The 27,432-nt window shown below is 35.6% G+C and overlaps 2 protein-coding genes across 3 annotated transcripts; both read right to left on the bottom strand.

Annotated features, from left to right (window-relative positions):
• Positions 1–1,865: 1,865 nt before the first annotated feature.
• LOC123924054 (ELMO domain-containing protein A) lies at positions 1,866–6,328 on the bottom strand. 2 transcript variants are annotated; one of them, XM_045976819.1, is made up of 10 exons: positions 5,800–6,328; positions 5,044–5,146; positions 4,703–4,806; positions 4,392–4,460; positions 4,131–4,246; positions 3,705–3,759; positions 3,438–3,558; positions 2,874–2,924; positions 2,702–2,796; positions 1,866–2,537 (listed from the first exon to the last, which is right to left on the bottom strand). In XM_045976819.1, the coding sequence occupies exons 3-10, from the start codon at positions 4,796–4,798 to the stop codon at positions 2,436–2,438; spliced, it is 705 nt and encodes a 234-aa protein (XP_045832775.1). In that variant the 5' UTR covers positions 4,799–4,806; positions 5,044–5,146; positions 5,800–6,328; the 3' UTR covers positions 1,866–2,435. The 2 variants fall into 2 exon arrangements, with proteins under 2 accessions (XP_045832775.1, XP_045832774.1); XM_045976818.1 differs by lacking the exon at positions 5,800–6,328 and adding an exon at positions 5,650–5,783.
• A 10,641-nt stretch (positions 6,329–16,969) lies between these two features.
• On the bottom strand, positions 16,970–26,653 carry LOC123921400 ((R,S)-reticuline 7-O-methyltransferase-like). The gene is made up of 5 exons (XM_045973918.1): positions 26,454–26,653; positions 25,372–26,325; positions 23,010–25,113; positions 18,103–18,867; positions 16,970–17,572 (listed from the first exon to the last, which is right to left on the bottom strand). Exons 3-5 carry the CDS (start codon positions 23,052–23,054, stop codon positions 17,273–17,275), a joined length of 1,110 nt encoding a protein of 369 aa, XP_045829874.1. The 5' UTR covers positions 23,055–25,113; positions 25,372–26,325; positions 26,454–26,653; the 3' UTR covers positions 16,970–17,272.
• Positions 26,654–27,432: the final 779 nt, after the last annotated feature.

Raw genomic sequence — 27,432 nt, 5'->3', positions numbered from 1 at the left:
TACTACTTGGTGAAAAAAATAAACTCATATATCACTTAAATTGTGGCATTTAGAATATCAAAGTGAGTGAAGCTAGTAAATAATAATCATAAAAGATCTCATTAACACAAATTATGTTTTTATAAGCTATTATTTTATAAACTATTTTAATAAACTTATAATATTTACTTGCATAAGTTCAAAAATAAGTCAATTCAAATAAACTCTTTATGTCATAAGAAGTTTGCCCTCATAGATAACTCATATCATCAAATACTCAAATAATTGAGATATGACTCACTCCCGTACTTAAGAGAATTCAGTGTAATCTCGGCCTTTCATTTTTTGTTGTTGATATTAACGAGGGCTTAAAGCCCAAAAAAAGAGAAGATTGCAAATTAATCAGACAAGAGATATTATGCCCCAAATTATCACATGTTAATAAGTGTCTAATCCGACTCAAACAAACATGAAAATACTCAATATTACAATCCACTATGCAGCTTATATATTGGCCAAAACATTCACACATTAGTTAGCTTCCCTACAAGCACAATGAGAAATGTGCATCTCTCAAATCATCTCTAAAAGGGTTTGGATGGCTGGACAAATATGTCACGTGAGAGTCTTCATCTCAAATGATCATAACTCTTATTATTGGAGTAAACCACCAAATTAGTCCCCGACTTTGTAAAACATTCTCAAATAGATCTATGACTTTATTAAACCGTCAAATTAATTGGTCCCTATGTTTAAACAATTACTATCAATTAAGTTATCATATTTTACAACTTACTATCAATTTAGTCCTTAAGTTTATCCACTTATTATCAATTTAGTTCCTAACATATTTTTTGAAGGACTAATATAAGTAAAATTTAACAAAGTGAGAGACCTTTTTAAAATACTCATAAAGTAAGGGATCTATTGAGAGTGTCTTCCAGAGTCAAAAACTGATATTAATGGTTTACTCCAACATTTTTATTGCTGTTAAAATTTGAATTCTTTCTGTAAAATCATCTTTCAATTATATTTCTATTCTTTTTCAACTCTTTCATTCAATCATTCTTCTTCTTAAGGTATGAAGTGAGCTTTACTCAAAAGTATAAGTAAGTTTTCAACCCTACGAGTCAATCCCTAAGTCTAAGCGAGTACGACCATAATTGGATATTATTACTACTATTGTGTTGTGGAGACAGGATTCTCTACACTGAACTTTTCACTGGAGGCAGTTAAATTTAGATCTCCACCATCCTGTTTTTTTAGTAATTTGAACAATACACTGCAAAAATGAAATGAGTGGCTAAGATGTCTTTGGAGATAAATTGTACAGGAGAGGATTTCCTCTCTACTAGCTATGTGGAAAGCAAAATATATTGTTGGAACCAAGTTGGTTCTTACGCCAAGTCTAACTTTGATATTTTGATGATAACAAATATGAGAGAATAATTTATCCTTTAATGTTTTCTTAAACGCACAAATGTAAATATCTCATCAAGCTAAACCAAGGGTGAATGAGCCGGCCCGTCATAAAACGAGGCGGGGTGAAATATTCAACCCGCTACCTTTAGTTGGTCCGCCCCATACCGTTTTTTACGGGTTGGTGGCGGGACTGTCGGCCTGTTTTGCCATTCCTATTTTAAATCATTAAAGGCAAAGACTACACACTTACAAACCACATTTTGCACTATTGCTTTTAAATATTCATAGGCAATGGTTAGATGATTGTGGCATAAACATTACTTTTATATCTGTTGCTAAATCGCCTAAAAGACATATATGCAACGGTTTTCCGTTGGAACTTCCAACGAAAAACCGTACCGGCATATCCATTTTTTGGCAAGTACACCCATCATGGAGCATCAAGGAAGGAATCAAAACTATCCTAGTAATAATCTATGTGTTCCATACCAGAACATGTTAATTACATGTTATAATAAAACTAACTCAAATAATGTCTTGTATTATTTTTTTACAGTAAATGCAGAACGGTGACATTATGCAGCTATAAGTGTTTGTGTTAGCATAAACTCAAAACGACATAGCGAAACAAACGAGGTGTACACAAGTGAATTAACTTTTGTATTGCATTTGCTCCTTCTAATCTCACCAATATTATATCTTCAAGACTGTACAATTTTCTTTTGAACTCAGATTAGACATGGTTCTCACTTTTCATCAAATCATCAATTGTTCTCCAGGATTAGAAATACGTCAATTGTCAAACTACCATTGCAACACGCGCTTGTATCTCAAAATTCTCTTTCAATTTCAGAAGCTCATTTACCAAATGTCAGCTATAAGCAGCTTCAAAGGTGACTCATACAAACCCGCTGAGAAGAAGAGCGAGTCCCTTAGTGCAACGAGGATAGACATTGTAACCGGATTGTCTGCAGTGCTTACAAGATCGTACCACTTGGAATTTGTTGTGTATGGACAGACGCAAAAGATTAAAGCTATTTGTACAACAGATTGTAAGCCGGCAAGTCTTGTATTCTGTTTAGGTCTTCTAACGATAGCTCTCTTTCCAATTGCATCCGCGTTGTTTGTAGCACCTCCTGATGGCATAGAATAATTGTAAGTCAATAAGTTGCAGTGCATTATAGGACTAATAATGAAAAACTATATGCTATATTGTTTAGAAGAATTTGGATTTGAATGGTGTGTCAATAGAAATGGTTTACGATAGAAGATCATGTTGGAAGAAGGAAAGCAAAAATACGTTAAAATTCATGTAGGAAGCATGCATAGCCAGCCATTGTGCATCCATCATCTCAAAAGCTATACAGAATAAAATATCAAATGCATCTTCATCTTCTGCAGTGTCATGCAACAAAACTTATAAGCATTTGAAAGGCTAAAACATAAAAAAGAAGGATAGATTAAGATATTACCTCCTAAAAACTTGACAAAGTTCATGCCAGGAAGACATCGAGGCTTTCCTTCTAAAACATTCAGTGAAAAAGTAATTAGGAAATGTAATTTGCTTTTATCACTTTCTGTTAAAGGGAAAAAATTTCAATTCCAAATGGTCATCTCAACCAAATGTTCCGTAGATAAAACTTTTTTAAAAGGAAGCAATGTCAACTGAACATTTTTCTAGCTATCTTGTAAACATATTTTTAGGCCATTGATGTGGGACTCTTAACAAACCCTCACGCCCAACACTGTTGGGCTTGGTGCGTGAATATATATATATATATATATATAAATGGTGGATGGCCCGATAGCAGAAACCTAATATAGCAGGTGGCCCAACCGATCTTTAGAGAAGACTCTGATATCATCTTAGAATTTTGGGTTGGGCCTAACTCAACCCTACGAAACCAGCTTGTAAGTTGAGGATTGCCCTCACTTATAAACATATCATCAGGCCATCTCTCATCTAATGTGAGACTCTTTAACATAAATTATATCATTAATCATTATGTTTTATAAGCATCATATTGTATACACACCTGAGCATAAATCCAACATCTGTATCAACATAAAAGATATATTAATGCCAGCAACAGCAAATGGATATTCCCATGTAGCTCGCACTCCGTCTTTCTTCAACATCAGCTTGTGAAAAGATGCCTTCATTTGAATTTCTATAAAATTAGTAATAATAACTCATCTTTTCTGCCAGCATAAATATCAAGAGAAATAAAATGAGAGAGTAAATAAAGGCAGATTTATCCTGTTCTATCGTGTGTGCAGAATAGAAAAAAACAAATGCATACCGGATATTTCCTCGCGAAAAACAGCAGATTTTCAAGGGAAATGATGCCACATCCCCTGAAGAAATCAGTTTAAGTGAATATCTAATAAGTTGTCTAATAAGTTTGTAATATGAATATCAAGTTTAAGCCTAATAAAACAGTTTGGTTTAATTATGCATTCGTAAATTAAAAAATCATCAAATATGAGACTTGGATCCTCTCTCACAATGCAGCGATGCAACAAATATTCTTTTTTAACTGGAATAACATTCCACCGCATCTAGTACACTCTTACACACGAAAGAAAATTTGTTGCATTATGTACGGTAGGAGATGATCCAAATCCTTAAATATCAGGGAAATAGTCGGAAAGTTTCTGCTAATGCTACTGTAATAATCAATATCAATAGCACTACATTCGCACAGATTTCACAACGTTTTGTATACCTAAAGTCAGTCGACGGATTAGCACCTTGCCATCCCATCTCTTTCCATTGGTCAGATATCAAGCCTTTCAGACAAACATTAGGAAAGGAACATTTCCACAAAGCTTTCAATGATTCCTGTTGAATGTTAATGATACATTTCAGCCAAACATAGCATGAATATAACAACTCAACTCACATGTATACCTAAACTACAGAAACCATTAGCATGTGTTTTGAAATAGAAAATAGATAAAGATGGCTTCATGAAAAGCAGAAGTACTTGATGATCGGGGTTAGTTTCATCGTAAGGAACTTGCAGCCTTTCTTGAAGCCGTTGTAGTCTTTCTTCCTGACCGAAACATGAAAACAAGTTAAGCTTATTGAGTTTAATGAAGTAAGGAACTTACTAAGACAGAAAACTGCAAATTCTAATTCCTATCAAGAAACATGAACCAAATTAAGCTCACTTAGCAAAAATTTAAATGTTCAGTTACAGAAGAAAACTGGTTTTAGCTCATAAAAACATCTAAACATAAATCATTTTACTTCAAACTTAATTATAAATTTATAACATAAATCATTTCCCTTTACCTCAAGAGGAGTCAGAGGATAGTCAACAAACTTATCATTTTGTCTAATATTTACGCGGTGAAAGAGTCCTCCTATCCATGATCGTGATCCAACCATAGCAGTAGCTACACACAACACAATACATGATCAAACTGCAGTTGGTATCGTTAAAGACTTTGGCACATTAAAATTCAGAACAGAAATATGTTCTTCTAATACACTCTACAGATTATCCATGATATGTTTGCTAATATATGAAATGGAATGCAAAAGTTGCATTTCTTTAAACTTATTTTTGCGATAAGTCAAGAGCGTCATAATCTAAGTCGAGTAGGGTAAATATCAAGAGAGAATGTACTCACAAAAACATTGAGTTAACTGAGATATTAAGTGAGTGGAATTGTGTGACCATTCCAACTTTCCATCTTCCTTTCTGTGTCTCCAATAAATCTCATCCTCATCAACCTGCAGTTCAATTTTGAAAGCATTCTTAGGCAAAGACTGTAGCATAAATAAAATATTAAAAAATTGTCAATCTTCCGAAACTAGAGACAGATTTCAATTTCATGCATTAGTTAGTTCAAAATTATAACATGCTATACATTGAGAATGTGAAACAACTAGAGTGAAAGAAGAATGAACTAAATGGAACATAAAAAACGCCTAGAAAACGCCGGACATTTTCTAAAGGATATGATCAGAGTTTTAAATAAAGGCCAGTCATCGCAATCTGATCTGTGACATAACAGTTTTTGATGTTGCAGAATCCGCAAGCCAACTGTGATTGAGATCACATCTGACTGCGATTATCTGCAATATCAAGGATCATGATGTGACAGTAACCGTTACCGTGACCACTATTTAAAACTAGGATATGATTATTTGGTAATTTCATGTGAGACTCCTATACTATTAAGGAGAATTTTCAGACACATTGAGTTTATTTGACAAAAAAACGTTGAATTTACTTTGTGAAGAGAGGAGCAAGAAGGAAAAAATCGTTTTCGCTTTCTTAATCTCATGAGGATGCAATCAGAGACGAAGGGTCTTTCATTTCATCCTTTTTAACAGAAATCAGAAAGAAAAAACAAAGACATTTTTGAAGGAAATGGGGTCACCTATGGCAATGATTGCACTCAATTCATTCCTTGCAACAAATTCAACCACTTCATCATTTCTACTGTGTTTTTGAGCTGATTTTCTCTATAGAAATTACTAGAGAGAGATAAAGGAATCAAAGTACTGCCAATATATAATTATGGCCAAATTAACCTGAAATGTTATATAATATATAATATAAGACATAATAGCAACTTGAAATAGAAGACAAATATATAACAGAATAATCAAATAATCAATCAAAGGCATCTTTTCTTTTCTTTTTTGCAACTTTATGGTGTAAAAAAGTTATAATGATGCAAAAGATGAAATGACAAGTTGGGTGAGAAGTGGAGTTGGTGTTCCTGCTCTGCTTAGCATTGTTTTTTGCTTTATCTTGCCCACCAACTTTACATGCAAGACAAATATGATATCCTTTTGTCCAATCAAATGTGGAGATAGAAAACAGGTAAAGTTAATGCAATGGTGACTCTAGAGTGCTCATATCAAATGAGCATAATTTCTTCTAGTTTAATTAAAGGTCCTAAGTTTTAATATGAGTCTCGAGAGCACAACTATGTTTAAGCTCATAAGCCATATACTACCCAATTTATCAAGCAAAAAGCAGGTGAAGCATGGTTTTTGTTAGAATTGGGAGTTGGGTCTAACTCGTCCTTACAAAACCGGCTTGTAAGGAGAGAATTGTCTCTACTTTATAAAAACATATTCAGGTCATCTCGCAACCGATGTAGGACTTCTTAACAGTTTTAAATTGTGGCGGGTTGTGGTTATGTTATAAACCTTTGCATTGCATTGCAGTAAAATGCAAATAAATGCAACTGTGATTGCGGACCGTGGTTCACAACTATGATCAAGGTTTTAAAAAACAGTCTGATATCAAGAAAACGGCCGCAACAAAAAGGTATAGAAAGCCGCGACAAAACTCCATTAGAGCCGCGACAAAATGCAAATAGACAGATAATTCTGTTTTTTTTTTTTCAATTGAAACGGATAAAAATCACATTTTTAGTACAAAACTGAACATTAATTACACGGTGGTTATATTCTTTTAGCTCTTTCTCTAGTTTAGAGCTTCATATCTATCTCTAATCTCTAATTTAAGTTATTACACCACGACAACCACAATTCATAACACAACATTCATAAAATTCCAAAATCGCAAAATCCTAAATGCGACCGCTATTTAAAACCTTGACTCCAGTATAGAGTGAATAGACAAATTGATCATTGAAATTGTAATACGTCAAAATTATAAGGTGAATTTTTCTTATATTTTATTATGAGGAGTATATTATATGATAATGATAAATACCTGATATGTTAGGACATATAAGATGATGACAGGTGAGTAGTGGTGGTGACGTTTGTACTTGGAAGTATGTCAATAATATTGTCTGGAAAGGAGCAACTTGCTGGCTGGCCGGACAGTAGAGGGAAGTGGTGGTGGGGCCAGAAAGAAGATGAAGAAATATATTTTAATGGCATTTTGTTTAAGATTGAGTTTTGTTTTGCAATGAGGAAGAGAGGGAAGAAAGATGATTGATTGTTGTGTGATGGTTTTGGTTTGTGTGTCTGATGTTTAAGTGCATTTGGAAGCCATACATTTTCCCCAATGCTAGCCTATACCGTAGTTCTCGGGTGGGTGGGTGCTGCCCCATTTATTTGCCTTCTCTGGAATTTTTTGTTTGTTTTGGTACAATGGCTTTTTTGGCTCTACTATTATTTATTCTAGCGGAAAAAGTTGATCGATAATTTTCGCAAGTGAACGAATTACCACGTAGTAATAAAAATATCGATCCACAGGGATTGTGTGATTAAACTAGTCTAATAGTGTTCATAAACATTATGCAAGAAATACACATAAATTGGGGGTATGTTGAGTGATGAATTGTTAGAAAATGCGCTTTGATATAATGGAAAAGCGAGGTAGAATCATCGGAATCACCTAGTCTATAGCTAAACCACATGCAATCTACTATATCATAGGAATCTACTCAAGTGTTCACAACTAGATCGACAAATTAGTGAATCGCAATCTCTTGTCAAAATCCACTCTATTCGTTGTCGATACTCCCCCGATCTCTCGGGCGGAAGCTACCTACAACGAATGATATGAAAGCGCGTCAATCGTTCGCTACACTCTATGTCTCAATCTCTCGACCGGAAACACTCGAGTGCTCAATGCAATTCAGTTCAGAAATTAAATCAATACTCTCGCACGTGACTTAACTCGAAATCATTACAACACTAATGAAGGATTATAAAGCATTAAGAATCGAATTGCATTAAATCAACACTATGAACAGAGTAGATTCTTACATATAGCAGATTACAAATAATTCATCTACATCCTAGACTATCCTAGATCCTACCTCCAAAAGAAGCTTAGCTCCTCATGTTGCTTTGTTCGCGTCCTCGCTTCAACTTCATGGCTTGAGAATCCATGCTATTGAGGTGCTTGGAGCTATCCTTTGAAGTCCTTGATCTGGATCTTGATGCTTCCAAAATCAGAGAATAGATGAATATTGCAGAATTTTCCAACCCCTCAACAGAATTATGCAGAATCCTTATATAATGAACGCAACCACGCCGCGCGCCAGATCTATCACGCCGCGCGTGGTTGCAAATCCATCAACTACGCCGCGCGTGATAACGGTATCACGCGGCGCGTGATCAAGTCAGAGAGCAATCCAATTCCTGAACAAAGCTTCACGCCGCGCGTGGTCAGGTATCACGCCGCGCGTGATCAAAGTGAAAACTTGGCTCCCTATGATCTCCATCACGCGGCGCGTGATGGGCTACGCCCCCAGCGTAGTGAAAATCAGCAATTTCCTGCAATTCTTCCTGTTTTCTTGCAAAACAAGTAATCAAGCTTATGATTAGATTTCTCTTACATTTATTGCTTAAAACCTACTAAAATGCATTTAATGTTGCTAAAATAGGCATGGATTAGAGAGTGTGACGATCCGTCATCACAACCCCAAACTTAAACCTTTCCTTGTCCTCAAGGAAACAACTTTTACCTCAAGCTTTTGTGTCAAGACCTTGGCATTTTCCTTAAATTCACTCGAATCATACATACGTGAGAATCACCTGATGATCAATGATCCACCTGCAAACAATGCTCAATTGCACAATCGTTCCCGCAAGACATTTTCAAGTAGTTCACACTTTTCGACCAAGGCTCTATGATCCCATCACACTACTCACATACACTCTTCAGTTTTGGTAATTCACTCAAATCAACACATCAATGCAAGTCAACAATAATTTTGCAAGTAGTCTAAGAATTCATTCGGTTCACTTTGCGCACACACATTGGAGGTCTTTTAGGGTTATAACGTGGCTTGGCTAGGGTGGATGGTGACATTTTGGATAAGTAGTAGAAAAACTTGGAGTTAGATCCCCCTATTAGTCAAAGAAAATTTTCATAAACCAAACCCTTATTCTTTTGAAACATAGTGGACTAGAGAACATTTTCATTTCAACACACAAGTTTGCAATTCTTTTTGTAACTCAAGGCTATCACTTCTTTTTGCATTTCTTTTCCCTTTTTCAACATTCATTTTCTTTTTTTTTTTTTTTAATCTTTCTTTTCTTTTCTTCCACATAAAGCCTTGTAACTTTTGAAATTTTTTTCTTAATTTTCAAATCAAACTTTTGCAAGTTCTCTAGTACCATCACCCCAAACTTTATTGTTTGCTAATTCCAAAGAGCAACCCCAAACGTAGTGGTGAGCAATGCGCATCAACCACTAATTAGGTGCCTAACCTCCAAGAAAGTCATTCCTTTTTTTTTTTCATCAAAAATTCTTAAGGTTGTGCAAAATAACATTTTCTTTTTCAGCTCAAATTAGTTAGGCAAAGGATAATTAGATGTAAGGGTGGATAGAAAGGCTCAAAGGGACCAAGGAACATGCCTCGTGTGTGCTACAAAAGTACCAATCAAATAAAAAGACGACAAGCAAAATCGAGAGACAATACATGAGTGGATATCACACATAGAAGAAAAAGGAGTGTTTGGCTCAATACCTCTCGGTTGGGTCGAATCAAAGAACCGGTCAAAAAGTGTGCGTTCCCTTCCTTTGCCTCTTGATCACATGAGTGCAACAAGCTATTGCACTGCAAGTTTCACACATCACACACGGAAACAATCAAGCAATTGATACTCAAGTAACTAGAAGGAACATGCCAACGTATTGAAACAAACTCTAAAAGTAAAAACCATTCCACAATCAAACAAGACAAAGTTCAAATTCAAAGTTTAAAATAGTACAATCCAGCCAAATCCAAGCAACATCAAATTATTATTACAAACCAACAAAAGTAAGTAGACGAAAGTAAAAGTAAAGATAGAGTAGTAGAGTAGCAGCAGCAGAAAATCATAACCAAAGACGTCAAAGGGTGTCATCCGGCTGGCCAGTGAAGTAATTTGTGAACGGGCTATTTAAGTTCAGATTCAGACCATCCACATCCAGCATCTCCCTCTCCATAGCAGCTGCCTCATCCTGCTCAACCCGGCGGCGCCTCTCGATCTCAGCCAACTCAGAAGTTCTCAAACCAGAATTGTAAACTTGTCTGGCCTGAAAAGATGTCAGCTCCCTCGCTTGATGTGCCTCCCAATCAGCATCAACTGGATACAAAGTCCCAAAAGTAGGAGGAGGGAAAGTAGATCGATAAGTCATCGCCTCGGTGTACATGGAAGAGGATGTATCAAAATAAAGATTAGGAAGCCCGGAGTATTGAGAGATCTCCATCTGATGTAACATAGAAGCAAGCTGATTAATATCATGAGAATAAAGAGGAGGAGCCTGAGCTGGTATATCTTGAGACTCATGCACCGGATCCCCTTGTTGATCCGGATGGTTACCCTCTTCAAACCGATTAATCTCTTCCTCTTCCCTCAAAGCTTCTTCCCTTGCAGCATTCCCCTCTCCCCGGGGCACGATATGACCTCTCTCAAACTTTTTGATGAAGTAAGATAATGATAGTGGACGGATAGGATGTAAGTCACCTTCTTGCACACACATTGGGACATTGCTTGCCCTACACAACGCAGCAATTAGGTTGCAATGCCCCAAAGTAAAAGTCGGATTATTATTATTTGCCATTTCATGTAAATCCTTTTGTAACCAATGACCAAGATCGACATAACGACCCTCAGCTAACAGTCGAACAGCAGCCACATTGTCAAGCTGGATTTCAGAGTTATTACCAACCACTCTCACATTCTTCAGCCAAAACTCACCCCAAGCACGGTGAATAGGGTTAAAACTTGTCAAACTCAACCTAGTAGGAAGAGACGTGGGCGAGTGTGACAGCCATCTAGCTCCAGGCCTACAAACAATCGCCTTTAACTCTTCTCTCACCTCAAGGCCACCATTAGTAATTCGTTCCTTCTCGGATACCAACTCACAAGCACCTCTCACACGACAACCCAATAATGTATTAATGTGAGCTGCGGAATAGTACACTCTTATTCCCCTAACTGTCGAATAAAACTCCGGAACCGACGACTGGTCAGGTAAGTAAGCATTCGCGAGAAATTCCCTAACCCACATCTGATTACTAGGATTAGCTTCATCTTTAATCATCAACTTATTAAACTTCCCCCATTTTCTAGACTTAATCTCATTTCCTATCTCAGCAACACCCTTTAACAAGTCCTCTCCAAAACCTTTTTCTTGATTAATAGTGAAGGTTTGGATTTTTGTGTACCTTTTCTCATGAACTGCACTGATGAAGTGGGGGTGGACCTGTGGTTGAGTCACATTGCTCCGGCGAGGAGGAGATGCTTCAGCGGACCGAGAAGATTGGCCCTTGCTTGCACTCATCTTGGTTCTTGCTTTCTTTGGTGGCTCTTGTGCCGGATTGGCGTCACTCTTCTTCTTCCCTTTCCCTGTTAACCGTGTCAACATGTTGAGAGTGTAGAGGTTGAAATGGGTTGATTTGGGAAAGTGGTGAAATGAGGAATTGGAAGTGGAATTGGAGTGGTTGATATGGTGGTATGTGAATGTGAAGGAATGGGATGATTGAAGGTGATTAGAAATGAAATTGGAGAGGTTTGAAGGATGAAAATGGGTTAACAATGGAGTTTTTCGCGTGAGAGGGCGTGTGGATTGATGATGAGACTGATGGAGTGGTTGGGAAGATGAAGAAATTCAAATTTTACACGCTTTCCTGTGTAGCCACGCCGCGCGTGACCCTTGCTACGCCGCGCGTAGTGAAACTTGTAACGGTCAAGAACTTCTTTCATAAAGGCCACGCCGCGCGTAATGCACATCACGCGGCGCGTAATCGCTAGTTAGAGAGTCCATCTTTCTCCAGGTTTCACGCAGCGCGTGATGCGCCCCCACGCCGCGCGTAGTATATTCTGAAAACTCCTTCCTCTGTACTGAAAGAGCACGCCGCGCGTGATTGTGCTGCGCCCCCGGCGTAGTTAAGCTCTGTTTTGCCCTGTTTTGCTTCAGTCCTTGCTTCTGCTGCATACCTACCTACATACTTCAAAAACACAGCAAACTAAATCATTAGAACCCGTTGGGTTGCCTCCCAACCAGCGCTTGTTTAACGTCCCGATGCTTGACGTTCCATGCCCCTAAGGGTTAAGGAAAAGTAGTGCCACCATGTGGCAAGTAGTGTGCATTCCAAGGTAACTTAAGGGCATCTTTAACAATATGATCATAAACCTGGATTTTAAAGCATTGTGGGTCTCCATCATCACATGTCATCTTATCAAAGACATTGAATGTAACCTGCTGATCATCGGTCCTTAGCATGAGTTCACCCATCTCCACATCGATTAAGGCTCGGCTAGTTGCTAAGAAGGGTCTACCAAGTAGCAAAGGTTCCCACTCCCTAGTTTCTTCTATGTCCAAAACCACAAAATCTGCGGGAAACACAAATTCAGCAACTCTAACCAACACATCATGGAGAATACCTTCCGGATGCACAATCGATCTATCCGCCAAAGAGAGACTCATCTTTGTCGGCTTTGCTACCGCTCCCGGTATCTTCTTCATCATTGATAACGGCATCAGATTAATGCTAGCACCCAAATCACACAAAGCCTTTTCAATAGTGAGATTTCCAATAGAGCATGTAATTGTAAAGCTCCCCGGATCTTTCTTTTTCTGAGGTAGCTTCCGTTGGATGAGGGCGCTGCACTCTTCCGTCATACTTACCATTTCATCATCTAGTGGTTTTCTTTTCTTTGTAAGCAGCTCCTTCAAAAACTTTGCATAACTTGGCATTTGCTCCAATGCCTCAACTAATGGTATAGCCATCTCAAGGTTGTTCAAAACCTTCATGAACTTCTTGAACTCCTTCTCTCGCTCAAGATTCTTAACTTTCTTTCTCCTAGGATAAGGCATCCTAGCATATGGCGATTCATCAACTCCCTTACCTTTCTCAACCTTCTTGCTCTCTTTTTCTTTTATCTCCCTCTGTTTTTCAACTTCTTCTTCCTCATCCTCACTAATCTCCACTTCCTTAGACATATTTTCATTTTCCACTTCTCCCTCATGTCTCTCATTTTCAACTACAACCTCTTGCTTATTTTCAACCTCTCCCTCAATGACCTTCTTTTTCAAAGGCTTCTCCACAGTTGGCCTTTCCGGTATCTCTCTACTCCTCAAAGTGATTCCATTGCAAGTTTCATTTTTCGGATTATCATGAGTGTTTCCACCGAAACCTCCTTGGTTTTGCAACATTGAAAACTGTCTTGAGAGTTGACCCATTTGCACCTCAAGATTCTTTATAGAAGCTTCATGATTCTTGTTAGAGGTTGCTTGACTCGATTTCATCGCTTCAAAGTTGCTTTGGGTCATGAGCATGAACTGATTTAGAGTCTCTTCCATCCTTGATGGAGGCCTTTGCTGCTGTTGCGGTGCACCTTGACCTTGCATATTACTCCCCCACCCGGACCCGTTGTTATTGTTGTTGTACGGCTTCCGGAAGTTGGCTAAGTAGCGAGCCTCCTCTGAACCCTCCGGGAAACATCCGCCATTTGGGTGGTCCTGCAAACAAAAATCACAACGCACATTGTCAATTTTACCTATTGGAGAAGTTTGAACTTGCGGATTGGACAACAGCTTCATCATTGCTTCCATTTGGCTAGTCATTAGCTTTTGCTGTGCTAATAGGGCTGTTTGAGTATCCAATTCCAACACTCCGCCTCTCTTTTTGGCTCCTCTATCATTAGTAGCTCTATACTCGTTTTGAGCCATACTTTCCACCAACTCTCTTGCTTCAGCCTCGTCCCGATTTTTCAGCGAACCACCGGCTGATGCGTCAAGTATCATGCGCGTTTGCGCCCTCAAGCCTTGGGTGAACATTTGCATCTGATTGTGGCCGTCGAAACCATGATTCGGGCACCTTTTAAGACAAACTTTGAACCTTTCCCAAGCATCATAGAGCGTCTCCCCATCTGCTTGCTCGAAGTTGCTAATTTCAGCCCTTCTTTCCAAAAACTTATGAATAGGGAAGTAGCGGTCTAAGAACTTCCGCTCAAGTTGTCTCCATGTCTCAATAGTTCCGGCAGGTATTGTGTCCAACCAATCCTTAGCACGGCCGGTGAGAGAGTGCTTGAACAACCTAAGTTTCTTATCCGATTCACTTACCCCCGGTGGGTCGGTATAATCGCAAGCCTCATAGAAATGTGATAAATGTAGGTTGGGACATTGGGATTCCGATCCGGAGTAGGGGTTCTCTTTGAGTGCGGATACGACAGTTTTCTTAATGTCAAAAGAAACCGGGTTTGCCGGTTGAAAACCCTGATTGGCTAGGGCGTCATTATCTCTCCGCCCATAATCACCAAGAGTACGTCTTTGTGGTTGAGGAATCGGTGGAACGTGGACCGGTGGATCCTGCTCTTCTTCCATTGTAGCTGAACTCTGTCCTTGACAGTCCGGTGTACCACCTAGCAAAGCTTTTCCTCTTGAAGCTTGAGCTTCCCTTGTTGCCTTCCGAATTGCGCGAGCTGTCTTTTCAATTTCTGGATCGAACTGCAGCTCAATGGGACCTGTCCTCCGCATGCACAAGGAAACACACAAGTAGAACGCTCCGGTAGAAAAATATAAAACAGAAAAATAAGGAAAACACAGAAAATATGAACACTATTGCCTTGTTGAATCAATCACATTCCCCGGCAACGGCGCCAAAAACTTGATGGATAATTTTCGCAAGTGAACGAATTACCACGTAGTAATAAAAATATCGATCCACAGGGATTGTGTGATTAAACTAGTCTAATAGTGTTCATAAACATTATGCAAGAAATACACATAAATTGGGGGTATGTTGAGTGATGAATTGTTAGAAAATGCGCTTTGATATAATGGAAAAGCGAGGTAGAATCATCGGAATCACCTAGTCTATAGCTAAACCACATGCAATCTACTATATCATAGGAATCTACTCAAGTGTTCACAACTAGATCGACAAATTAGTGAATCGCAATCTCTTGTCAAAATCCACTCTATTCGATGTCGATACTCCCCCGATCTCTCGGGCGGAAGCTACCTACAACGAATGATATGAAAGCGCGTCAATCGTTCGCTACACTCTATGTCTCAATCTCTCGACCGGAAACACTCGAGTGCTCAATGCAATTCAGTTCAGAAATTAAATCAATACTCTCGCACGTGACTTAACTCGAAATCATTACAACACTAATGAAGGATTATAAAGCATTAAGAATCGAATTGCATTAAATCAACACTATGAACAGAGTAGATTCTTACATATAGCAGATTACAAATAATTCATCTACATCCTAGACTATCCTAGATCCTACCTCCAAAAGAAGCTTAGCTCCTCATGTTGCTTTGTTCGCGTCCTCGCTTCAACTTCATGGCTTGAGAATCCATGCTATTGAGGTGCTTGGAGCTATCCTTTGAAGTCCTTGATCTGGATCTTGATGCTTCCAAAATCAGAGAATAGATGAATATTGCAGAATTTTCCAACCCCTCAACATAATTATGCAGAATCCTTATATAATGAACGCAACCACGCCGCGCGCCAGATCTATCACGCCGCGCGTGGTTGCAAATCCATCAACTACGCCGCACGTGATAACGGTATCACGCGGCGCGTGATCAAGTCAGAGAGCAATCCAGTTCCTCAACAAAGCTTCACGCCGCGCGTGGTCAGGTATCACGCCGCGCGTGATCAAAGTGAAAACTTGGCTCCCTGTGATCTCCATCACGCGGCGCGTGATGGGCTACGCCCCCAGCGTAGTGAAAATCAGCAATTTCCTGCAATTCTTCCTGTTTTCTTGCAAAACAAGTAATCAAGCTTATGATTAGATTTCTCTTACATTTATTGCTTAAAACCTACTAAAATGCATTTAATGTTGCTAAAATAGGCATGGATTAGAGAGTGTGACGATCCGTCATCAAAAGTCATTTTAGCTTCTCAATGTGCAACTCGCTGTCATTCTGGTCTCCGACTAAAGAAAAAATACAAAATAGTCTCTGACTCTACAATTTGTTAGTCACTTTAGTCCCTGACGTTAAAAATAACCGTTAACTTTACAAAAAAACTGATGTGACATTTTTTGGGGACAAAGTCGCTTTAAATTTTTTGAGATTTAGGGATTTTGTTTGAAGATTTTGTAATTTTTTTATTGATGATTTTTTTAATAAAGTTGGATTTAAAATTCTGTGTTTTATTGATGAATGTATGAAGATGAAAATGTGAAGAAGATGAAGAAGGATGAAAGGAAGAAAAGATGAAGAAATGAAGAAGAAAAAAATATTGTTATTTTCGTCCCTCGTATTGTCGTTTTGGTCCCTTGCCATATCATCATACCACATGTCCAACTAATGCCTAGTCAACGTGCCATGTGTTCCCAAAAAATGTCACATCAGTTTTTTTTTGTAAGGTTAACCGTCATTTTAAACGTCAGAGACTAAAGTGACTAACGGATTGTAGAGTCAGAGACTATTTTGTATTTTTTCTTCAGTTAGGGACCAGAATGACAGCGAGTTGTACATTCAAAGACTAAAATGACTATTTCCCCTTTATTCTATGATTATTATTGGGGATTTAAAAAAAATCAATGAAAGAAAAAGTTATCCCCCGCAACTGCGATCAGGAGGGGGCTGGAACTACTTGATGCTAGAACTGTCCCCCGAACCAAATTAAACTGGTAGCGAAAAAAAAAAAAAAGTTATAAGAAAATGTTGCACATTAATAATTGATCAAACTGAATAACAAGTGAACAATAGATTTTCAACACTCACACAACACAACACTCTTGCTATCTGACCTTGCAAATGGAACCAAAAGTGTCCCATATTTGCATGAATCATAGCTAGCTCTAGGTGGTGAGCATAGCAGCCTTTTTATTCAAATTATGTTACACAAAGGAGTATTTGCCTTTACTAACAAAACTCCAACTAAAGCCACAAAACACAACACATATGAAATCATCATTATCATAAACCAAACACATTCATTATGATTCATGAATTTAGATTGGGAATGCTTCAATGATTGATGGAAGAGCATTGATTTTGATGATGTTGTAACGAGGGAATCCTGTCTCCTTGAATAGGTATTTCCAGTTCTCTTCAGTCCTTTCTTTACCACCAGCATTGTGTGCAAGCAACATCATGTCAAATGCTATGCCAGTGTCAGTAAATGGTTCACTTCCTTCTGGGTCCAATACATGATCTACAATGATCACTTTTCCAGTTTTCTCTGGTATTGCTTTCCTACAATTCTTCAATATCTTTATGCAATGGTCGTCACTCCAGTCATGAAGAATCCACTGTCATTCAGTCAATTCAACCGTTAATTTTAGTAAACACTTCGATTTTGATCGGCTAATTTTTTAGCTACAAACTATAAGGTTGAAAACATATGGAAGAGTATATATGAAATTTTGAAGGAAAATTATTCGATACCAAACAATTTGATGTCGGTACTATACTGAATTCTAGGATACCGAAGTCCAGACCAATTTTAAAGACCCATTTAAAAGAGTGTTAAATTGCATGTTTGGTCCATTTTGTTTTTAATTTGGTCCCTTACGTTACTAAAATTACTATTAGTTAGTCATTTTAGTCAAATTTCCGTTGAAATCATCCATGTGGCCAACATAGTCACACACATGGATAACTTAGGGAGAATTAACTCAAAGTTTGACAGAAATGACAAACATATACGACATCAGTAACCTAAGCAACCAACTTGAAACTTTTTAAACATAGAGGATCAATTTAAAATTTAAAATAAACGTAAGAGACTAAGCATGCAATTAAACCTTAAAAGAAACATTATATATGTGGAGAGCTATACCTTCATGTAGATAGCATCAGCACTAGGAACAGAAACAAACATGTCTCCTCCAACATGAGTGATACCATCAAAGTTAGGTGCAGTTGAAACAACATGAGGCAAATCAAAGTTAATAGCTTGAATGTGAGGATAAGCTCTAACAATCTCAGAAAGAGATCCTCCAATACCACCACCAACATCAACCAAAGATTGAATTTGATTAAACCCATCTTTGTATCCAGCAATAACAGCTCTAGACACAATCCTAGCAGTGCAAACCATACCTTGATTAAACAAATCATTGTATTTTGCATCCAAACCTGTCATTTCAAATTGTTCATGACCATGACACCTAAAGAAAGCAGTGCCATTTTTGGTTCCTTCTCTTACAATTTCACTTATATAGTTAGCAGGGTTCAAATGAAAAGGGTGATTCTCTAGCAACAACATTGGTGCCAATGTCAATTTTGTGTCTTGTAGAATCCATTTTGATGCGCGTGTTAAACCGTAGAGAATCTCTCCGGTTTCAGATTTTTCTGCGCTGAAAATCTTTCGACGAACCATCACTCTCAATACTCTTAAGAGAAGAGCCGAATCAGGGGAAGGGGCATCGTCAAGATTTTGCACGATTTGAGTTAAGGATAGTGGCTTACCATAGCGGTCTATTATGTCCGCTATGCGTAGCTCAACAACAGCTTTTAGAGCAAAAGAGTCTGTGAATTGTGTCATGTATTTCCATATTTCAATTTGTCCAAGCAATGATTCTTCCTCTTCCTTGCTAACACCCTGATCAGTATATACAAAATTTGATTAATTAATGGGATGGACTAAAAAAATAAATTAAATATGAATTTAAAAAATGTAAATATAATATTTGTTTCTAATATTGTAATTAACTTCTTTTTTCCAGCTCAACCCATTATGAGTCTAAACGATGTAAATAGGTATCCATGAACACAAATAGTATGATATTTGCATCCGTCCTATTAGATAAATATGATATGATATCCATGAATATTTACGGTCATTTATGGATAATTTTTTTTTATAAAAAATTGATTTTTGAAAGATTATATAATTACCTAAGACTTCTTCTGGTCTTTTAAAGACATAAAAAATACTAATACATTAATATTAATATTCGTACATTTCACTATCAATTTAAAACTAATGATTCTTCACACTTATTTTCTTCTTTTATTAAAACATAATAATGTCCATACATTTTTTCCCTGACCAAAACAAAGTTCATCGCATTCATTTCCTTCTTTTTATTACCACATAATAATTGTTCCAAATTCATTAAAACAATAATAATAGAAATAGTTTTCATCAAATGTTACAAAACTCTAACCAAATAATTTTTTCCATGGGCAACTTGTTATTTTATTAATGGATACGGAAACTTGCGGGCAACAATAAAATTAAAACCACATCCATTTTCCATTTTCCATTTTCCATTTTCCATTTTCCATTTTCATTAAGTAACGGGTGCTTAAAATATCAGTTTATTTTTTTCGCGGATATCGGTAAAGCTACTCACTCCATGTCATCCTTAAATAAATTATCGGAATATTTATTTTCTTTTGGTCCCCATAAAAAATATTTTTTTATTGTAGTTCTTCCATAAAAAAATTGCTTTTGCTCCTTCCTAATTTTTTTAGTCCATCTAGAAAAGGTTTAATAAGTTTTTGCTCCCTAAAAAATTAACAATTTTTCTTTTTCATCGTTATAATAAAAGCGGCATGTTTTCATCTCTACAAAACTATTATGCATACAGTTTTAGTCATATCTCTACAAAATTATACATATAGTTAGCATCAATTTCATTTTCATTTATATCTAAGAGGACTCAGATGAGATAATACAAATTAGTCTAATCAAGATATCCGATTTATACCATAAAAAAATTATATATATATACTCCTGGATTCCATTTGATTTGGTTTCAAAGAGATAACTTGGAGTCTAATATGATGCTATCATTTTTTACAAAAGGATGTGTAAAGAGATTCAATAAAGAGTAATATTATTTGAACAATTAATTTTTGACAACTTTCTCTCTTATAATCATATTATTTTCTTATTCTCTTTCTCCCTTTGATGTTTTTGTCCAATAAAAATAAAAGAAATGAAAGTTGTCTCAAAGTTGTCCTAAAATTATTGTTCAAATAAACACATTTTTTTCAGTAAAATATGGTTTGTGAGGTCTTTGGTTTATTGGAATTGGTTGAAATATGAATGTACACACTAAACTAGCAATCTTTTGGCACACACTTCATTTTGAATGTGCCCATATTTATTCATGAGTAAGAATCGAAATTAATAACACGAAGCCAATTTAACACTGCATCTGTTGGTTGAATATGTTATGAATAATGTCATAAAAAGTAAATAATTCAATAAGTAAATAAAAAATGTTTAAAAATCTAATAAGTGATCTTGTAAGTTTAATTTAGTTGGTATGGTTTGTAAAAATAAATTTAGTTGATATATATAAACATTATATTTTATATATAAAAATTTGGATTCGAATTTCGAACACCATTTATTTCAAGGTTAATGCTACGGTGGACCACCTTCACAAGTGGTCCACCGTGGACAAGTGATCTACCGAATATGAATTTTACGAAATTCACTGTTGGATTGAAAGTTTATATCGTATAGATCAACCATAAATTTTTTAAATTTTTTGAAAATCATTTGATATGTTATTGAAACCCATCAAGATTTATGTTATTTAATAAACCGTTAATCTTGATGTGTCTCAATAACATATCAAATGATTTTCAATTTTTCTAAATTTTTCTATGGATGATCTATATGATATAAACTTTGAATCCAACAGTAAATTTTGTAAAATTCGTATTCGTTATAATGTTATTCATGACTGGTCCACCATAGACCACTTGATAAAGTGGTCCATATTAGAATTTACCTTTATTTCAATGGTAAAATTTTACTCCTATCTACTATGTACTAAACTACTCTACAAACAAAAAAAATCTAAGTGAAAATCTCACGCTGCTCCATTTTGCCATGTTTGTGAAAATTAAAGAAAATAGCACTACCTTTATCCAAAATTGTGTTGCCTCCTTTGATAAGACAATTTTCAAAGTTTAAAGTCCATTAATTAAATTTTCATAAAAATACCTCTAATAATTAAAGAGAAATTTTGAAAAAAGAATATACCTTTTTTTTTGACAAAAATATACATTATTAATAATTGTGTTTTTGTCAAAGAGATCTTATACTTTGAGACGCATGTAATAATAGTTTGATTGAAAATTATAAACTAAGACTGGTTTAATTGTTAGAGTAGTTCGATTGCAGTTTCATCCCAACCTTAACAATGTAAATAACACTTGTGGATTGACATTTATGCATAGAGTTGACCATTTTTTTTCTTTTTGAAAAAGTTGACCATTTCTTGAATCATGAAGTTTCACACATCAATTTGACCTCTTTTTTTTTTAAAAAAAAAAAAGTTGACCATTTCTTGAATCATGGAGTTTCACACATCAATTTGACCTCTTTTTTTTTTTTTGAAAAAAGTTGACCATTTCTTGAATCATGGAGTTTCATAAATCAATGAACAGAAAAATGTGAGATATGTTTATAGTGATGTCCATATAATCCCGTTAGTGTCTCAAAAGTCCAAACCACATAAGTGGAGCCATTAGTAATGTGTTGAGTACCTTACACATGAAATTTACATGAAGATGTCAACAGTTCTAGTTAAATACATAAATCATCTAAATATCAACACTAAGTAAACCCTTGCATGAAGTGTACATAATCATCAAAATAATTAAACACTAATTGAATGCATTAATTACAGCCATGGATGGAAAAAAAATTATTCCATTTCCTCAATAGTTTCCCAAACTCCTTAGTCCAATCCAAACTGAACATGGAAAGGTAGGGTTAGTATTGGTCCAATGGCCACAAAAGCCAAACTGGAACATCACTTAAATAACAAAGTTCTTGTAAGATGCCATTAAATAAAAAAATTAAATTTAAAACTGCCCAAGTACATTGCATTATTCCTAAAAATCAATCGCAAATTAGAGGACCAGGATTCTATGCAGTCAAAAAGTACATACAGTCATGTCTTGCATGCCTTTATATTAAATTTTGATAGGTCCAGTTTTAAAAATGAATGTATAAGATTCACATGAAGCCAAATAGTGACTGCAGGGAATTCATTTCCGAAATTAGAACAATAACTTGTTTCCTCAATAAAAAGTTACTTTGGCAACAATGAATGTATAAATATGTCTCTTGACTTTTTAAAGTTTCATATAGTAGTCATGGAGACTAATTCATTTGAACATCCTAAGCCTTATAAGGACAAATTTGACAATATATTTAGTCAAACACACCCAAACATATTTTTGGCCTCGAATATCACGTATCTATACCAAATCCAACAAAACTGGCTTGAAATGTGAGTATTACTGTTAGTCAATTTGTGAATTCTTTTGACTAATATTGTTTTTATCAAACGGACAAAGTTTATAATTAGTTGTTAGATTAACATTTTTTTCTCCTTTACTATATTTGAATTTTGGACCTCCCATTTATTTAACCTTAGCTCAAACCAAAACCAGCTTAATAGGCACAATCAACTATTAGGAACTCTTGAAACCAAAATAATAATTGTTTTCATTTGGTACTTTATAATTAGTTTACTAAGCAATTGAAATAACAAAATTTAGGAGCTATATAGTTATTTGGCAGCCTCTTTAGTTGAGATAGCTAATATAAAATAATAAAATGATAAATATATGAAAATTAATTTCAACAGGACTAAGTAAGGCAAACATAGATGCAATAAACTTAGTATCAAGTCCGATTTAATAACATTAATTATTTAAGTGTTAATCATTAATTATATATGTATCTATATCTATATATCTACGCACCTTGAAGGCTGAAGGTGGGGAGTGTTTGGAAAGAACAGTCTCCATGTTCTTAGGAATTGTATACAAAGAATGAGATTTCCTCAAGTGAAGAAAACCTTTGTTTTGGTTTCAATGAGTGAGTTCAGTGTGTGCTGAATTGGTTTGCAAGTAGAAAATTCAGTGGTTAAATAAAGAAGATATGGTAAGGTGAAAACGTGACTGATTGATAAAGTTTAATAACGTGGCAAGTAATGTGTGGTTGAGATTGACAATTTACATTTTCCATTGATTCCACTATTGCATTATTGAAATAATATCATAATGTGATTGATCAGTGTGTGGTGTATATGAAAAACCATTAAAGAATATGTTTTGCTTTATAGCTACAGTTTGGTACTGCACTACCATTTAGTACATTTTTCATGAATATTCAACATGATTTCATTTCATTATTTTAAGATTTTAGAAAGTGGCTTAATTTAATGTTACTCCATTAATAAACAATATTGGTGTCGACAAGTTCATTTTCATAAGTAATTATAGTTAATTTTAGGTAACTTTATGATTTGTTGAAGTAAACAAGAAGATCATTAGCATAGTGCATAACTAACTATACAACATATATATGTAATGACAAAACTTGTGGTCACATCTCAATTTTCTTCACCGTTTGAAGATTGACACGTTGCACATGTGTACCATAGGACTACAATAATTGCAATACAAAATAGTGATTGGTATGTCGGTATGTAAAAAATAGTAGTGAATTGTGACCAAGCTAAGCTAAGCTATGCTATGCTATGCTATGCTATGCTATTAACAATATTCATTCATGCTCCAATGGAAGAAGGAATCAAATCTTGTGTGCAGTGTTTTTCTTTTTTTGGTAGAAATGTGCAGTGTTAATTATTCCATTTCCTCTAATTTATTTTCAATAAAACTTGATATTCGACTTAAGACTCAATTAATTCGGAGAACTTATTTCACCTTCCAGTCGTTCACTAACAAGGGTTCAATGGAAGCTAGTATAGAGTATAGACCGGCCCAACACATAAATTGGCAAGATGAGGATAATTTAATTCGTCGATAGTAGGTTTTTTTGTTCTCAAAGAAGAGTGGTATGGATTGCAATACAAGGAACAAAGCATATTATCTAATGTGCATGTGTTGCATCTATAAGAGATGATTAATTAACCTAAAGCTTTAAGGTTTTGAGGGGAGATGTGAGGTCACCCTATCTTGTGGTCCTAAAATATTTGACCCGATGTTTCTCGTAAGCTTCCTCGGACTCCCCAACAAGTGGTATTAGATCATGGTTCGGCTTGGTGTGGAGTGGGAATCAATCCTAGTATTTGATCAATTATACGATGTGAGAACTCACTTTGTGGGAGATTGTTGGCTATCAAGTGTGAGTGGTTAAATCTCACATCGACTATGAATGAGAAGAATGTTATATTTATAAGAAATGTGACTCATTAACCCGAAACAAGATTTTGGATAAAGATATGACGTCTCTCTTGTGATCCTAAAGTATTTGACCCGATATTTCTCTCGAACTCCCATAGACTCCCTACGATGTGTAAATATTTGGACTAAAAGTCTACAACTTCTATCAAAAGAAAGTTACTTCTGGCGCCCCCGACAGTTATGGTCACCCCCTGAAAATCCCATTTTACCCCTCTCACTACTTAGAAAAGAGAGTGTGTAAATAGCAAAAATCGGGGGGAAAGAGTTCGCTTTCTAGAATGCAAACTGCAGCTGAGTTCGCTTCCTAGAATGCAAAAATATTGATACTCGCTACTTAGAGTGCGAAAAAGTGCTCGCATCCTAGAAAGTGAGAGGGTTAGTTTGGTAATTTCATGGGGTTATCGAGTATATTCAGGGGGTGCGAAAAGTTGGAATCCTATCAAAATGTACCTGAAGTCAGTTCATAGATTGGACATGCAAAGCCCATTAAAATTATCATGGCCCAGCCCATTTCTTATACATAAAAAAAATCCATTTGAAACAACAGGTTTGATTTGACACAGGGCCTGTTACTAACAGGGCTTTAGAATCTTCGTATGGTTTTGGATCCTATATTTTTCACTCATTTGCTCTTACATCTGAAAATTTCTTATCCCACCTACCCATTTTTTCACCCACCCTCTATAAATTCCATTTTTGCCCTTGATCAAAAAATTCGGAACGCGTTTTCCGAATTTTTTTAGTTTAAATTTGGAAAAAATTCGGAAAACACATTTCGAAGTTGTTTTTAAAGGCAAAAAAAATTCGGAAAATGCGTTCCGAATTTTTTGACCAAGGGCAAAAATAGAATTTGCCGGGGGTGGATGAAAAAGTGGGTAGGTGGGATGAAAAATTTTCCTTACATCTGGCTTTACACCTATTCTCTTTCTTTGGGATTAGAATCTATTGAGAAACTTCATAAATGGAAAATAAAATATCTTTATATATAAAGACAATATCTTTCATGGCTTAAAAAATAAGATGATTGATATCCTCAAGTCCTATTACATTTTTTTCATAGGTTCAGTTCCCCCGGATGTAATCCTATATTATATTTAGGTCATTGTCGAACACTAAACTTATGTTTAGTATTACACTACATACATCGGAATCAGTGACCCACCATAATTCTTGCATACTCATCTTAATATCAAACATATATTAAATGGACCTCTCTCGCAACTCGAAAAGTCTTGCTACATATTATGACTACTAGAAACAGATTTTGTATTTTAATCTCCATTTTTTCACCAATTTAAGTTTTTAAGTGTTTCTAGTATACACTATTAACGTCATATTATGAACTAAACATGCCAAGGAAAATAATATCATAGAATGAACTACAAGGACAGATTAACACTTTTCCCATGGACAAAATAACACTTTTAAGAAACCAAAAAATTAATAATATTGAAGAGAAAATTATAATAGACGATTAACTACAAGGAATTAAGAAATAATTAATTTTTAGATTTACGATAATGCTAAACAGTGGCCAGAAATATTTGTTAAGCATACTATAAAAAAAAATTAAAACTTAAAATGTTGAAAATATAACTTTTTATATTTTTAAAGTATCGAAGGTACAAATTTTAAGATGAAATTTCTATGTTAACATGCTTAACTAGTGGCTCGGAACACTGTTCAACATTTCTCTTAGATTCACTAAACTTTAGATTATCATAATTCATTCTCCTAGAAACCGTAGGCAAAGAAAAACAAAAGTATCCAGTAAAGTTCATGTACCGTTGTTAAATTCCCTTCACTCCACTCCTTCATTTCTTAATTCAACAATAGCATGACCAATTGAGCAGAGAACTACTCCATAAAACTGCAATATATAATCATATATAGTCCAGTATAGATTCATGTATGTAAAATGCAATAAAAGTAGAATTCAAAGAATATATAGAAAGTAAGAGAAAAAAATTGAAGCTAGAGCTTGTTAATTTCTTTTACCTTCATAAGTTATTGATTAGGCGCTTCACATCGAACATATCTTCTCATTTCTTCCATGCATAGTTGTTAGGAAGGAGCACAGAAAGTGCCATGAGTCTTCTTCATATTTTGACACACATTTGATGTTAGTATAGTATATATATTCATCCATGCTAGTTTTGGAGGCACATAATGCATGAAATGGCACTAAAGTGTGATTATATATTTTCTCTCTAGAAATAAAGGGTCCTATATTTGAATTGGGACTAGGAGCATAGAATGGGATTTGGATTCAGTGAAGTTGACTGCATGCAGTCAGTAAATCTGGACCGTCTGATCAAGATCAGACGGTTCATACTTTAAGATCAGATTTTAATTAAAATCTGATCTTAAAATCTGGACCATCTGATCTTGATCAGACGGTCTAGATGTGACTGACTGCAGTGCAGTCAGTGAATTCCTGACTGCACTAAACCCCTATCAGCATAGAATGTGTTGAAAAATGAATAGATGAAACCAGCAGTAGACAGCTGTAATGTAAGTTGGGTAGTTGTCAAGTTGCATAGAATTAGAGACTTTCATTTTAGGATCCACGCAAGCATGCGTTGTCAAGTGTAGTAGTTTTTGCGTCCAGGATAAGTATCTACTACTACCCCATCTTCTCTTGTTGGACTTTTTTTGCGATTGGATCGATGAAATGTACCTCTGTCGGGGCTTTTTCACTCATTCATTTTAAATTATCTTTACCTTCAAAAGGAATGTTACCAATATATTTATCAAATTAGACGTGTTTCAGTATCAGATATGCATTGGTGTCTTGATGTCAGACACCGATATATATATATATATATATATAATTCTATTAAATTATGTTATTTTTTCATCAAATATTATTTAATTTGATGTATCAGTATCTATGTCGTGTTTGATATTCGCTCCTAATGTAAAGTAAAATGTATCAAGCATAATTAGTATTTAATTATTATCATTATTATTTTAG

The sequence above is a fragment of the Trifolium pratense genome, linkage group LG4 (genome assembly GCF_020283565.1).
Source record: "Trifolium pratense cultivar HEN17-A07 linkage group LG4, ARS_RC_1.1, whole genome shotgun sequence".
NCBI lineage: Eukaryota > Viridiplantae > Streptophyta > Magnoliopsida > Fabales > Fabaceae > Trifolium > Trifolium pratense.
The sequence above is the reverse complement of the archived record's forward strand: the minus strand, read 5'-3'. Positions and strand labels throughout refer to the sequence as shown.

Excerpts from the sequence above, each read along its gene's own strand:
- LOC123924054 (XM_045976818.1), bottom strand. The coding sequence starts at position 5,703 with ATGAGATTAAGAAAGCGAAAACGATTTTTTCCTTCTTGCTCCTCTCTT. Across the intron at positions 3,559-3,704 it reads TTTTCGCGAGGAAATATCCG|GCATCTTTTCACAAGCTGAT; the intron begins GTATGCATTTGT and ends ATTCAAATGAAG. Across the intron at positions 2,797-2,873 it reads CTTTGTCAAGTTTTTAGGAG|AAGATGAAGATGCATTTGAT; the intron begins GTAATATCTTAA and ends ATGACACTGCAG.
- LOC123921400 (XM_045973918.1), bottom strand. The coding sequence starts at position 23,054 with ATGGAGACTGTTCTTTCCAAACACTCCCCACCTTCAGCCTTCAAG. Across the intron at positions 18,868-23,009 it reads CCCCACCTTCAGCCTTCAAG|GGTGTTAGCAAGGAAGAGGA; the intron begins GTGCGTAGATAT and ends TATACTGATCAG. Across the intron at positions 17,573-18,102 it reads CTGATGCTATCTACATGAAG|TGGATTCTTCATGACTGGAG; the intron begins GTATAGCTCTCC and ends ACTGAATGACAG.